At 37.8% G+C, this 16,011-nt stretch overlaps 1 protein-coding gene and 1 pseudogene across 1 annotated transcript; both read left to right on the forward strand.

The window, feature by feature from the left end:
- The first annotated feature begins 181 nt into the window (after nt 1-181).
- On the forward strand, nt 182-6,087 carry LOC147918490 (uncharacterized; annotated as a pseudogene).
- A 5,437-nt stretch (nt 6,088-11,524) lies between these two features.
- LOC104769597 (protein ZINC INDUCED FACILITATOR-LIKE 1) lies at nt 11,525-15,493 on the forward strand. Its single transcript, XM_010493849.3, has 17 exons — nt 11,525-11,881; nt 12,006-12,046; nt 12,181-12,241; nt 12,871-12,973; nt 13,080-13,185; nt 13,282-13,335; nt 13,433-13,495; nt 13,583-13,632; nt 13,725-13,800; nt 13,893-14,072; nt 14,149-14,236; nt 14,317-14,402; nt 14,487-14,594; nt 14,706-14,750; nt 14,850-14,938; nt 15,042-15,085; nt 15,191-15,493. Exons 1-17 carry the CDS (start codon nt 11,734-11,736, stop codon nt 15,280-15,282), a joined length of 1,434 nt encoding a protein of 477 aa, XP_010492151.1. The 5' UTR covers nt 11,525-11,733; the 3' UTR covers nt 15,283-15,493.
- Nucleotides 15,494-16,011: the final 518 nt, after the last annotated feature.

Below are 16,011 nucleotides of genomic sequence, written 5' to 3' on the forward strand. Positions count from 1 at the left end.
ACACAATCTACCAACAACGGTAAATCTTGCTTGCATTTACTCTCATTACCTACCTGTTTGGCTCTTGTCCGTTTGAAAAGATCCCTTCCTTTAAAGCTTTCCCGCTACTTTCGCATTCTCAACCTGAACAAGTCTGTTCTCACATCTGTTTCGAACCTGTCTTAAGTTCCAACCAAATATCATGTCGAACCGTATCCCCTATCATTTGAAAGGGAAAGATTTAGCAACAGATTACTCGTCGTCACTCCGTAAGAGAATAAAAGCCCCAGAACTGGATACAACAGACCTGGTACAAGAAAACTCCCTTATTCTCCTAGGCAGACTCACAAACCCTGATGGCCAAAGAATGTGCTATATTCCCTTTCCTCCTCAACCGCTGGAACCTAAAAGGAAAAACCACTGGTGCAGACTTAGGACAAGGAGTCTTCCAATTTAAGTTTCAGCTAGAAGAAGACCTACAACAAGTTTTGGCTCATCGACCTTATCACTTTGACCAGTGGATGGTCATTGTCCAAAGATGGGAACCGGTGATCTCCCCTTCCTTCCCTTCCATGCTACCCTTCTGGATTGAGATACAAGGTATACCTAAGCACTACTGGAAAAAAGAGATGGTCTTTTCCATCGGCGAGGCTTTAGGTGAGATTTTGGATTGGGATATCTCTTCCTCCTCTATTCAGCTGAAAGTTCGCATCAATGGACTGGAACCCATAACGAAAGAGACCATACTTAAGTTCCCAGATGGAAGCGAAGCAGTGATCTACTTAGAGTACAAAAACCTCAAAAACTACTGTTCCTACTGCCTACGTTTATCCCACCGATAAGTACCATTGCCCAGGCCTGAAAGAGAGATGGAAGGAAGCAATGTGGAAACAAACCCAAGATCCGGCTATAAACACACAGAACTCCATCTCTAGGAACTACTACACGCCCTAAGAAAACTTTCTACCCCCAAAACCTCAAAACAAAATGCAAGAAACTGAAAGATATTCTCAAGGGCAACAAAGAACTTACTCAGGGAAAAGATCCTTTGAACAGCTAACTCAAAGAGATCGTTTTAACACGGCCTCACGTCTGTCCCCTCTCGAAGGCGGACACAACTATTTGAGACGGACAAGCTCCCGAGCACCCTCAAGATCTTTTTGCAGAAGAGAGGAGTTTCCCCATCACCACCGACAAAGCCCTCATCTCCCTCCTACCCGGAACCTACAATGGAGAGAAAAGCCAAACTCGTCAGCAGAACTACAAGGTGAACCATCTGGGTCCTCTAGATCAAGAAGACCACCACTGGAGAGAATTGTATCGAGCCCTGACCCCCTCACACCACCACCACAAACAAAACAGGAACCAAGATTGATCTCACCAACTAACTTGACAGTTAGAGATCTACCCTCAAAGGACCAGGTACTTAATGAACTAAGAGAAGTGACTGTTCAATACATTTCCTGCCCTGATCCAACAGAAAGTGCCGTTAGGCGAATGAGAGTTATGCAAAGTGAATCAGAAGATCTCATGGAACGCACAGCAAACTCGATTCTTGCCTCTAACCTGGCAAATGCAGCTTACAGGAACCCTATGCTCACCAACAACGTGCAAGAACACTCTCCTCTTGGTGAAACAAGGGACTCCCCATGTCTACTTGATCCTGAGACTGGAGAAACAAGCAAACGGGGAAGAGGAAGACTACCTACAACAAAGCAAACTGGTAAGGGAAACCAAACCCTGATGGGAGCAAAACACACAAAAAAGAAATTTCACTCGGAACTCCCCAAGAAAAACACTGGAGACAAAGGGTTTGCCCAAACCTGGAGCCTCGAAGACCAATCGGGGGAAGAACTCAAAAGGTCCTCCTGGGATCATCACCCAAACTGCTAGAACCCAATCTCCAACCTCTTCCTTGAATCAGGTCAGAGCCCAAACTCAAGCGACTAATGAGCCCCAAAACCAAAGCCTCCCAAGTGCACCACGAGTAAACCTCATTCCGACAAGCAGGAAGAAGAAAGCGCATTTTCAGAAACCGCTTTCACCTCTTCCTTAAGGATGGTGAGCTGGAACTGTTGTGGGTTGGGGAACCCCATAACAGTCTAGAGACTAAAGGACATTAAAAAACATGTATTTCCTGACCTTATTTTTCTAATGGAGACCAAGAATCCTTCAGATGTGGTAATGCAGACCCTCCAATGGCTTGAATACCCCTCTCACCACCTGGTTCCCCCCCTCTCTCCTGGGACAGGTGGACTCGCTTTGTTCTGTAAACCAAACCTGGAAGTAGAAATCTTACATTCCTGTCAGAACCTAATTGATACCAGAATCACAACAAAAGGGAGAACTTTCTTTGCTACCTTTGTTTATGGAGAACCGGATAGAACCAAGAGAGTGGAAATTTGGGAGAAGCTCCAATCGCAAACTAATTCTCGATCTGACCTCTGGTTCCTAACTGGAGACTTCAACGATATCATTAATGGAAATGAGAAATCAGGAGGACCAGCCAGACCAGAGAACTCTTTCTCTGACTTAAGATCACTCATGTCAGCCTGTGACTTGTATGACCTACAACATAAAGGTAAATTTTTATCTTGGAGAGGGAGAAGGTACTCACATCTAGTACGATGCAGGCTAGACAGAGCGATGGCTAACAGTGAATGGACTCTCGCATATCCCTTGAGAAGATGTGAGTATCTCCGGTTTGGGGGATCAGACCATCGGCCTCTAGTAACGTCTTTTGACCCTATCCAAAGAAAGAGAAGAGGCCTCTTTAGATATGACAGAAGGTTAAGACACATACCAGAGGTCAAGAAACTCATCTTCGAAGCCTGGAATACCTATCCTGATGCGGAAGTTGAAAAACGACTCCACCAATGCCGGATGGCCATCGTTGAATGGTCAAAAGAACAACAAACAAACAGTCAACAAGCTATCACAGACCTCAAACTGCAACTTGAGGAAGCAATGACTAATGATTTAAGCCCTCAAACCCTACTTGATGAGATAAACAGGAAACTTTTATTGGCCTACCAAAAGGAAGAGGAATTCTGGAAACAAAGAAGCCGCCAAATTTGGCTAGCTCTTGGAGACAAAAATATGGGGTATTTCCATGCTGCAACAAAGGGACGAAAAGCCATTAATAATATCTCTATCATCGAAACGCAATCAGGTGTTGTCGTTTATGAAGAAAACGAAATAAGTGAGGCCATAGCATCTTACTACCAAAACCTCTTTACCTCTATCAATGCTCCAAGGAATAATGTTGTCAAGGAAGCAATTACACCCTGTGTGACAGAGGAAATGAATGAGAACCTTGTTAAAATCCCATCCCCCGCAGAGATCAAGACTACATGTTTTGACATTCACCCTGACAAGGCACCAGGGCCAGATGGTTTCTCAGCCAGCTTTTTCCAGACAAATTGGGACACAATCTTCCCTGAGGTAACTACAGAGATCCAGAACTTCTTCACCTTGGGAGCCTTACCTATGCACATCAATCACACACATGTCAGGCTGATTCCAAAGATTACTAGCCTAAAAAAGTGGCTGATTATCGATCAATAGCACTTTGCTCGGTATATTACAAGATTATTGCTAAGATCATCTCGAAACGGCTCCAACCAACCCTCCAAAACTGCATCTCTGAGAACCAATCAGCCTTTGTACCTGGTAGAGCCATCACGGACAATGTCCTCATCACCTACGAAGCTTTACACTATCTGAAAATGTCGACTACACAAGAAAGAGTGTTCATGGCTGTCAAAACTGACATGAGTAAAGCCTACGACATACTAGTATGGAGATTTATAGAGGATGTACTAACCAGGATGGGTTTTCATCATCAGTGGACTGCCTGGCTCATGCAATGCATTACAACTGTCTCCTACTCATATTTTTTAAACGGTCAAGCCAAAGGACTGGTGCAACCTCAACGCGGGATTAGACAGGGAGATCCCTTATCCTCGTACATCTTCATACTCTGTAGTGAAGTTCTATCAGGACTATGCAACAAGGCACAGTTACATGGCTGATTACCAGGGATCCGGGTGTCAAAAGGCAGTCCCAGGGTGAACCACCTCCTTTTCGCAGATGACACTATGTTTTTCTGCAAGTCGGATAAAGCGAGTGTTAGACATTTGAACTTCATACTGCAAAGCTATGAAACCGCTTCTGGACAATAGATAAACCAGGATAATCATCCATTACGTTCTCAAACAAAACTAAATCTGAAGTGAAAGAGCGAGTGAAGTAAGAACTTGGTATCACAAAAACAGGAGGGCAAGGAAAGTACCTATGTTTACCAGAACTTTTTGGCAGGAAGAAAAAAGATCTATTTAGCATGATAGTTGATAGAATCAAGCAACGAGCTCTCAGCTGGTCTACAAAGTTCCTATCCTCTGCTGGCAAATTAACACTACTTAAATCAGTCCTCGCTGCAATGCCATCCTACACGATGTCTTGCTTCAAGCTTCCCAATTCACTATGCGGTCGTATCCAATCCGCCTTAACCCGTTTCTGGTGAGATGAAAAACCTGATAAGAAGAAGATGTGCTGAATTGCATGGGATAAAATGACAATCCTTTAAAGATGGAGGGTTGGGTTTCAGAGACATTCAAACCTTCAATGATGCCTTACTTGCAAAGATCAGTTGGCGTCTCCTGACTCAACCATCAAGCCTCCTTGCGAAGGTCCTATTAGGGAAATACTGCAAACATTCTTCTTTCCTTGAGAGCCCTGTCCCAAAGTATGCCTCCCACGGGTGGAGAAGCATCTGTATTGGAAGAGACCTCCTGAAAGTAAATTTGGTGAAAATTGTGGGAACAGGGAATTCAATTCCTATCTGGTATTCTCCATGGCTCTCACTAGATCAACCAAAATCTCCCTTTGGCCCCCCAACAAAAGAGAATCAGCATATGCGGGTTTCTGATTTAATCCTACCTCACTCGAAGGAGTGGAACACCGACTTGATCCGTCACACCCTCCCATTCTATGAGGAAGATATCCTTAAACTTCGAACAAGCATAAAAGAAGGACCGGATTCATGGGCTTGGCTCCTAACAACTGATGGCATTTATACCGCAAAGTCTGGCTACCACGAAGCACTGAGAGCACAAACAAAGAAACAAGATCAAACCTCAGCTACAAATCCATCGATCTTGGTTAATGAACCCAATTTCCTGTGGAAAAAGGAAATCTGGAATATCAAAAGCTCACCAAAAACAAAGTTATTGTTATGGAAAGCTGCACAACATGCCCTTCCAGTGGGGAAAAACCTCATGACCAGACAAACCAATGCTAACCTCTCCTGTCCACACTGCGGTAATCCAGAAACGGAAGTCCACCTTTTCTACCACTGCCCGTTTGCTTCAGAGGTCTGGCGGAAGGCACCCTTTTAAAGAGAACATCAACTCGGGGGAGGTGGAAAACTTCAAATCGGGGCTCAGTAAAACCACAAAACTAACCTGCCTTCCCCCGACTGGAATAGCGATAGGACCTCTAGCATCCTGGATAATCTGGACACTCTGGATAACCAGAAACCGACTCATCTTCGAAAAAACCCAAACCCAAGCCGATGACACCTTAGCCTTAGCCATCATCCGCGCTAAGGAATGGCAGGAAGCACAACTTTCACAGACCCCATAACCTCAAAACCTGATTCGATCTCTCATACCTGCCTAGAACCCAAACCAAATCACACCGAATAGGATTCACTGCTCCACGGATGCAGCTTGGAGGGATAACGGAAACACGGGATGCGGCTGGAGCTTTAAGGACCATGACCAAAACACCCTAATCCAAGGTCACTCAGCTACTCGACATATTCGCTCACCCTTGATGGCCGAAGCCCTAGCAACTTTCTAGGCATTGGAAGTTGCCATGGAATCGGGCTTCACCCAAGTAATCTTTGCCTCAGACTCGCAGATGCTAGTCAGAGCACTCAATCGGAAGTCTTTCCCAAAAAAACTCCATGGGATTCTATATGATACCCTTGCTCTTATCTCTCAATTTGATTTCTGTAGCTTCTCCTATATCCCTAGAAATTGTAATCGTCAGGCTGATAACCTTGCGAAAACTGCCCTCGATGGAATGTATAATGAACCCTAATTTAGTTTTTATTAATAGAATAGTTGTTTGCCAAAAAAAAAAAGGCACGATCGAAAATATCTGTTGGTATCTAATCAAATCAAATCAAATCAAATCTTTGAATAGATTCAATAATGGTTTCTACATGATGTTTTTGCGATAATGTCAAACCTGTCAATCTCTATGAACACAACAAAAAATCGCAACAAATTTTGTCTCTAACTCAAACCGCAGACCTGTCGCTTATTTTTCCTTGTTGTAGCTTACACGTCAATACACAAGATAGCGCTCTCTGACTCTCTTACTCAAACAATCCTCACGTGTGTGTGTTTTTTTTTTGGTTTATTCAAACATGCAGACGAAGTGGAACAAAGCCAAACGCAGACTTGTTGTCTGTCGATGGCGAGAGTGTGCCTCACCTCAGGCTCTGCAAGCTGAGAAGATCAATTTGAACAATGAACACCCACATCTAAACCAATAAATAATATATCTAGTTAATAAACCGAACAAACCGAGAAAATCAGCCAACAAGCCAAAAGCGTGAGGAACTTTGGCAATGGCAATATGGCATCAACTTGAAAAATGAAAATGAAGGGTATATATATAGAGCCCAATTTAAGAATCCTAGCAAAGATGAAAAAGAATAAGAAGGTATTTTTGCTCCGAAAATGAAAAAAGTAAAGTATATCTTAAACCAACGATATCTTTCGTATAAATAGAGAATTGAAATAGGGAATCAACAAACCTATACACGATATGAAATTGAAATAGTTCGATCCGTTTTCTAGAGAATGTATGTCTATGCATCAGCCACAATATAAATAAAATATCAATTCGCTATTTTGTGTTAAGCTCGAACTTTACTGAAATCCTTTATCTATACCTACCAAGAGAAATGAGATCCATTTAAAAATTTTAAAAATCAAAAATTTTGTTACAACAAAGATAAATAATTATTTTATTATTTTGTTAATAGCATCAGCACTAGAATATTAAACATATTATATTACATTGATTCACTTAAAATAATATTTATTAAAATATTATCCCTCGGTATATCGCGAGTCAAAATATATATATATATATATAGTATCTCTATGTTTTACATAAAATTATGGCGAACACATTTTTGTCATAATTTTTTTTGCGAAAATTTTGTTGTCAATTTTTTGGGCGGAAAATATTCAATCTTTCATTTTGTTGACTTAAATATTTTTCAAAAACAGGTAAAATGGTCATTACATTTTTTTTTGTTAAAAAAACATAATTGAAAATAACCAAAACAAAGATATTTTGAAAAATAACATATACAAGAAGATATTTCTAAAAATTCTCTTGTTAGACATTTTTGTTAACTCTCATCATTTTATTTCAATACCCCTTATTATTTCAACATGTGCACATGTCATAACTTTTGGTAGAGTCTACTTTTGTAGCATCCAGGTCACAACTGTCTTTGAGTTCGGTAAATGGTTTGTCCACTGTACTGTGGTAAGTGTAAGTTGTAAGACCATCATTGTTATTCATATTATCAAAAGTGTTTTAAAAATAAATTTAGATTTTATTGTCACAAAATAGTGTCATTTTATATTTTCAAATGTAATTTTTAAGATTATTCTTTTATCTTTGTTATTTAAGCTTATTAATTAGAAAGCAAAATTTTTATATTATATTTATAAAGGGTAAAATGGATGTTTACATAATTTTTTTAATTTGTGAGCATTATGTTAAAATGCTATTTTTTGTGGAACAGAGTGAGTAGTATAGAAAATAGAATAAAATTAGTTTTTTCTCACAAATTTATTAAGGATATGGAATTATTAAGTGTTAAAGAGATGAAAATTAAGTAGAATGTTGTAACAAAAATGTTCAAAGAGCAGTGAGATGGACTGACTACCGACGAGGCAGAATTTTTCTTTAAAATAATAGTAAAATAAAAAACAATAAATGAAAATGTGATCTGTAAGAGAGAAATTAATAAGAGATATTGCATGTATGTACCACCTCATTAATAAAAATGTATTGATATGTCTAAAATAGGTACAGTGTGTGATACAATAATTGATGCAAGATTGTTGTTGGTTTGTGTGTATTTGAAATTCCTAGAAGGTTTGAGAAGGCAATTTTGAAACTACTATTTGATCGGTTGATTAAATTGGAGTTTTACAAGAAAAAAAAAATAGCAAAAAGAAATTAGTTTTTTAATGAAATTTAGAAATCTTCTCTTGTGGTGATTAGGAAGTTTTGTTGGCTATATAATGAGGAGTTGGGCACGTCTTTGAGAGGCAAGAGAGTTGAGACTTGAGACATAAATGATAGAACACTAGAGAACATTCTGTTTATGTGCAGCTTAGTTTTGCGGTTTGGTGGTTTGGTGCTTGCTTGATCAAACTTCTTTGTTCGCTGGTGTGACGTGTGTGTGAAGGTTGTTCCAAAGACTTGGAGAACTGAAGTCTAGGCTCATGGGGTGTTTAGCCCAAGGTTAGGTTATCTTAGTTTAAATCTAGGTTCGGTGTGAATTTAGTTAAGGGTAGAGATTTATCCTTAAGATTTCATGTTATAGAACGAAGTGTGAATTTGTGCTTAATTTACGCGTTTACGAATAGATTGTATTTGCTTTCTTGCTCTAGTTGAATCGAAATCTGGACGCGGTCCCAGGGAGTAGGGAAAACCAAATCTCGTTAACAAATTTGTTGTCTCATTTACTTTCTGCACTTTATTATTGTCACATCCGTATTAACAATTAAAACCATCCCCAATAAGATAAATATTGGAATAAGAGGTGTGTACGTGAAAATGCCAACATGATGATTAGTATAAACAGACTAATTGAGAGGTGACATATTCCCCCTCATTCAAACCACATCGCCATCTTCTTTCCTCTCATTTTAAACCACATCTTCCTCACCAAAACCTGTCAATGGGTGCGATATATGAGTCTGAATCCTGCAATTTCATAGCAATCACTCTCTCTTCCTTTGATAAATACTGTATAATTAATCTAGTTAATGATCATTTTTTACTGTCTTACATACTACAAGAAAACATAGCAGTTTCCGATGGTCAAATCAGTCTGAAAATAATCAGAAATAAGCATTTCCAACCATTAACTAATGACAATAAATCATTCAGAAATCATTGCTCAAAAATTTGTTTGGTTGGAATTCGGGCAGAAATTTCTGACCGAAACGTTGGTTGGAATTTCGTTAGTAAAATCGGTCGGATTTTGGTTAGGAAAAAACCGACTAATTTCCGACTGCATAAACCGGTCGAGACTATATTACCGACGGTTATACAACCGTTTAAGTTTCCAACCGATATTCCGACCAATTATTTTCCAACCGAGTACTGAAAATATTCCGACCAAAATTTTGTCAAATTAATTTAAAATACAGAAAATAAAACTTAATTAAAAATCGGAAAATGCTAAATTAATCAGAAAATACTAAATATATATTAAGTTATTGTCAATAAAACCACATAATAGATTCTTATGTTAAGAGTTATTCCCTTTTGGGACATCCAACAACAAAAAAAAAAACTAGTTATATTGAAACAATCAAGTCTAATATTGAGTTTCATCATCATCTTCGTCTTCATTTGGAAGATACTCCGGAAACTTGCTAAGAAGCTTCTCAGTAACATCCTTCAAATATTGGATTGTCTTTGTATTTTTCTCTCTCTCCTTAACTAACCCAGAAATCTGGTTTTATGCTTCTTCTAACTTCTTGTCATTATCCAAGCTGGGTAGGAAGGTAGCATCTAACTCTTCTTGGTCTGGAAGAGATCCAAATCAAAATCGGTGTCCCTTTTTTTTGGTATTTCCTGATAATCAACCATGCATAATGTTAAAAATATGGAAACACCATGTTAAGAGGTTAAGAATCAAAGAGTTAAGAAGTGTCAAGGATCCAAGTGTTGATCTAAGATAGTAAAAAGTATGTTAAGAATGAAAAAAAAAATTCAGCACCTTACAAACCAAATGGTTGATCTCAGAATAAGAGAGCATGGTAGCCTGAACCGATCCATCTTCAAGTGGCTCTTTGGATTGGAGGTCATGCACCTTTTCTTTTAAAATGTCCACAATCTGCTTAGCCTTCTTGTAGACAATCTTGCTACTTTGCTAGTCTCTTTACTTTTATAAACATCCTCAATGAAAGCCAGCATATTGGGCTTATTAACCATCTGAACCATACCTATGTTTCCGCCTTTAGGTTCTTCTAATTGTTCCTCAATAGATGCACTGGTACTAGCTACATTCTCTAAATCAACTTCTCCGTGATAATACCACACCTTGTAATTTGGTCTAAACCCATAACTATACAAATGATTCCACACTATACCTATATTTATAAATTTATTATTATCACTAATAGGAGATGGAGAGAGCATCATACCCTTTTCTTTTTTTTTGCAAATAACTTGATTAGTGGCGAACTCCATAAATTCGGTGAGTCCATTAGCAAACTCCTCCTTCAAAATCCCAATGTTGGAATTGTACTGCGTATTATACATCCATTCTCTTTGATTTTGATTTGGTGAAGCCATAAGTTAAGTGTTTGGATTTTGTTTCTGACAACCAACGACAGAAAATATGTCCAAATTTTATATACAAATTTCAGAATGTAACTGACCGATTTCCAACTGATTTTGAATGTGACAACGGTAACTAACGGATCTATTGCAACGGTAACATGATTTTTACCATTTACCAATCGATTCGAAAATGAATGTCGGTCGTTAATCGGTTAAAAAATTATAGTCGACATTTATCGACCGTTTATCGACCAAATTTAAAATCGGTCAGAAATTGGTTGCAGAATAGTCGACATTTACCAATGGATATATTCTTCGGTAGTTTCGTCGGTAATTTCCGATCTATTTCCAACCATATGAATGTGTCGCTAATTCCCAACCGATTACCAACTATTTTTTACTCGCGTCGCTTAACGGCTGGAATATGTTTGTTATATAAACCGACCATTATATCGATCGGAAAATTTGTTAGAACTAGTAATGTTTTATGGTAGTGACAGCCTGCAAAGAAACATCCAATTTAAACTTAATGAATTTTTATGGTCCACCGTAAAGGACCACCGAAAAAGTTAAATTTCATCTTCGTTTTAAACCCAATTTCTCTAAACGTGAGCGTCGATTAAAACTCTTCAAAAGTCATAATTCAGATGTTACCACTTACGAACTTACCATTCATTTACTCAACCATTGTCCATTAACCTTTTATTATTCTGAAGGAATATCACATGGACGTACGTAAAAGAAAAAAAAAAAAAAAAAAAAAAAAAAAAAAAGAAAGTCATATGAACGTGATCTTATGTTTATTTGGAGAAACCGTTGTAGTTCCCCTATATGGATGTGGAATTATTAAGTGTTAAAGAGATAAAAAGTAGAATGTTGTAACAAAAATGTAAATAGTGCAAAGAGTAGTGTGAGGACTGACGACGGACACGCAGATTTTTTTTCTTTTTTAAAAAATATTAAGGAAAAAATAAATAAATGCGAATGTGACTTGTGAGGGAATAATTGAGGGGCGACATGTTCCCCTCGTTTAAACCAAATCGCCATCTTCTTCCCTCTCATTTTAATACCACATTTTCCATTCCAAAGTGTTAGGATAGATACTGGAATTAGCTAGAGAGGTGTGTGAAAATGGCGAAAGAAGAATATACGGAGTGTTTGCTGGAGAGTAAGTACCATGAGGGTTGTCCTGGATGCAAGGTTGATCAGATGAAGAGGCTTCGCCGTGGCTTTCCTTTCTCGGAGCTTTTCTCCGTTTGGATCATCGTTCTCTGCACTAGTAATACAAATCTCTCTCTCTCTCTCCTTATTTCATTCCTGCGAAGATGATCATGTTTTCTTATCTCTATATATAATTTTATTATAATCTCAATAACGATTTTGCATTTTTTGTATCGTTTCAGCTCTACCAATTTCTTCTCTTTTCCCTTTCCTTTACTTCATGGTGAGTGAGAAGTGTGAATACTGAGTACCCCACACACATAATGGTTTAAAAGTACTCTATTCTACTCACGGGAATATATTACGTTGTGGTTTGGATTTTGGTGATTATTTAAAACGTGTGATATATCGGTGTAGATTGATGATTTTGACATAGCAAAGAAGGAAGAAGACATTGGCTTTTACGCTGGATTTGTTGGTGAGTTTATTTTCCTTTTGCACAAATTTCAGCTTATGATATTATTTTTTTGGTAGGAGAGGGGAGACATTTTATTACAAACGAACATGACGTAGGCTTTATCTTGACATAACCTAGCCCTTATCTCAATTATAATGTTACAAACTGATATCTTCTTTTTTTTGTTTCAATTACTTATTAATCTAAATGCATCAATGATCTTATCGCGGAAGTATTTTAGATGTCGATCCTAAGAGGAATAAAGATTACCACACTAGAGATGCGAGATTTAAACTAATCTAGAACAAATGATTTTTAGGTTTTTGTTTTGATTAAAATGAAAGAAATGCAAGAAAGTAAAATAAAGACAAAGCATAGAATCATGAGTTTAACTATCATGGGAATGGATTAGCAATCATACTAATGAAAGACACACAAAAGTGTGTCATCCATAATCATCTTAACCTGAAATGGATCAAAAGACACACAAAACACGTAAAAATGCACACAAAGACACTCGAGGACTTGAACTTCTAAATGCAAAAAAAAAGACAATGAAAATACTAATGAAACACAATGAAACAACCATGAAAGAGCAGTAAATATAGAGTATATCACAAACTCACACTGTGTGTGTTGCCTTTTTGGAGGTTGCTCTTTTATGCTGGGACGAGCGTTGACATCTGTGATCTGCGGAATTCTTTCTGATCGTTATGGTAGAAAACCAGTAATCCTTATTGGAACCTCTTCAGTGTTAGTAATGTTTTATTTGCATTTCTTAATTCTTCAATCTCCCTTTCATAAACCCTTTTTTTTGTTTTTTTTTTTTAAAGCAATGCTTTTTGATTTTCTGTTACAGGGTTATTTTTAATACTTTGTTTGGCCTAAGTTTAAATTTCTGGATGGCCATTATCACAAGGTTTTGTCTCGGTTGTTTCAACGGTTTACTCGGCGGTCCTATCAAGGTCTCTTCTCCTCTCCTCCTCTTAAACATTATTCATACTTGCTTGTTCCATGAATACTATTTCTTGAATCTCATTGAGTCATTGTGATGAATCCAGGCATACGCAGTAGAAACGTTCCGTGATGAGTATCAAAGTTTAGCACTCTCAGCAGTAAGCTCCTTGTTCCAAATTTTGACCTCTTTTGTTTTCCTTCCAATTCAATATTAGAGAAATTTTAGAATCTTAACATATATCCCTGACCCTGTAGGTTAGTACAGCATGGGGAATTGGACTCATCATTGGCCCTGCTATAGGAGGTTTTCTTGCTCAGGTCTTCTTCTTTAACATTAAGCCTTTCTATCTAATTCTTTCACTCTTACCTCCCTTGCCCTTAGTGATTTTTTGTTTAAATTTGTAGCCAGCAAAGCAATATCCAAGTTTATTCTCACAGGATTCTATTTTTGGAAAGTAAGCGTTATTTTCTTATCTTATCTCCTCTTAGCTTTTCATTCAACTAATTAATAATATACAGCCTCATTGGTCTATAAATCATAATGCAGATTCCCCTACTGTTTGCCGTGCTTTGCAATATCCATTTTTGCATTCTTGGTGACCGTAATTTCGTTATGGATGCCGGTAAGCTCTTTACTTTTCCTGCTCCATGTAGACTCTTAGTTACTGTGTTTAGATTAGCTTTAAGCCTAGTGATGGTTGTTTCTCCTCTCCAGGAGACATTGCACAATCACAAGTCTGATGAAGATGAGTCTTTTGATGCTGTCAAAGATGATCCAGAATCTAAAAAAGTGGCAGAGAGAAATGAAAAAAAATCTCTCTGGAAAAACTGGCCACTAATGTCATCTATCATCGTCTACTGCATCTTTTCACTTCATAATATGGCTTACACAGAAGTAAGACTCTTCTTCTTCTTCCATATTCATCTTTTGTTTATTTTGGAAATAATCTTGAGCTTTCTTTTTTCGACAGATCTTTTCATTGTGGGCAAACAGCCCGAGGAAATTTGGAGGTTTGGCATACAGCACTGCTGAAGTTGGTTCTGTTCTTGCAGTTTCAGGTGTGTCCATATATACGTCTCAAAGGTAACATTTTCAATAGAAATTGTAATGTTCTGACCTAGACACAACTTCTTTCTAGGCGTTGGTCTCCTTATCTTTCAGCTTTCCCTCTACTCTTACGCGGAGAGGAATTTAGGCCCGGTCGTAGTTACACGTATATGTGGGGTAATCTCATGTTGTTCTTACTGTTAAACCTTATGTTTTTGAGGATGCACGTTCTAATCTGCTTCTTGTTTTCAATACTCACAGATTCTGTCTGTGGTTGTCTTATCAACTTACCCACTAATAGCAAAACTATCTGGTGTCGCCCTTACCGTGGCACTATATTCTGCATCCGTAGCAAAGAACGTCTTAAGCGTAAGTCTCTGATAACCTTAAAGTAGAAGAATGTGTTAATTTGGAATTTAATTAGTCTATATCCTCAACAGTTGTGTGTGTGTGTGTTAACTAAAATGTTAATGTGTGTAGACTTCTACTATAACTGGAACGTTCATCCTTCAAAACAGGGCTGTGGTAAGTAATTTCACAACATTGATTAATTTTACTATTTAGTTAGGTGAGAAACCATGCAATAATTAGAACCTCGTTAATTTTTTTTTTGTACAATAATAGGGACAAGACCAAAGAGGAGCAGCTAATGGGATTTCCATGACAGCGATGTCTATTTGTAAAGCAATAGGTCCAGGAGCAGCAGGAGTCATGTGCGCAACTTATTCTACCTCATTTTTTTTACATTATTATGCTTCAAATTTTGTTATGCAATTCTCTTATTGTCGTTTCGCTTACAACTTTGGTTATCCGCAGTTTTTCTTGGAGCGAGAAACGTCAGGATGCTTCTTTTCTCCCTGGTAATGTGAAATCTTCATGTTCAACTATGTAGCTATACAAGTTTAGAATATAAACACTTAACCAATGTCAGAGTATATATTAAAGATGGTGAGAATGTGCTGCAGGCACCCAAATGGTATTCTTTATACTGAATGTGGTATTGGCACTCGGAGTTCTTTGGACGTTCAAACCGTTTCTAGGTGAAAGACAACAGTAAGAAGCAAAATTAACAGTTTGATGGTATACAAATTACATCGGATGGTATTTTGATTTTGTGTGTTTAATAATATGGCATGTGTGTGCTGTCATCATCCTCTATCAATGTGAAGTCATCCTCTGTATGTTTATTGGACAAGTTGTTCACAAAATCTTGTCTCTGTGAGAACAGTTGTAAGAAGATATTTTTTTAAATAAAATTGTTTTGTAAATTAGGACAACATATGTCATTTTTTTTTTTTTTCCACAACATGCCATTTTTCATTGTATCAGATACACTGTGCCCGTATTAAGTTTGTACAGGTTGGATTTGGACATCCAAATTCGTGGGTTCCGAAAGGAAAAAAAAAAAGTATTTTTTCGGACAACAAAATTTTATGACAAATCTCGTAACTTAGGTGGGATCGAATATATCTGCATCTGTATAAGTTGCGTTTTAGACACTAGTATTGGTCGTTATCAAATCAAATCTTGGAATAGTTAGTATTAAACAACGAGTAGATTTAATAAAGGTTTCTACATGATGTTTTCGCGATAATGGCTACAAAAAAACACCTCTTCAAATTGTTCAAACTCTTCTGAACGTAGACGGAACTCAATCTCTATGAACACTAGGCCTGGGCACTAATACCCGTTACCCGTCTCGTTACTCGGCCCTTTACCCGTTTTGCTACCCGACCCGTAAATACCCGTTAATATTTTGTATTATTATTATTATTATTTATTATTA

Source organism: Camelina sativa, chromosome 20 (genome assembly GCF_030686135.1).
Source record: "Camelina sativa cultivar CO46 ecotype springtype chromosome 20, ASM3068613v1".
NCBI lineage: Eukaryota > Viridiplantae > Streptophyta > Magnoliopsida > Brassicales > Brassicaceae > Camelina > Camelina sativa.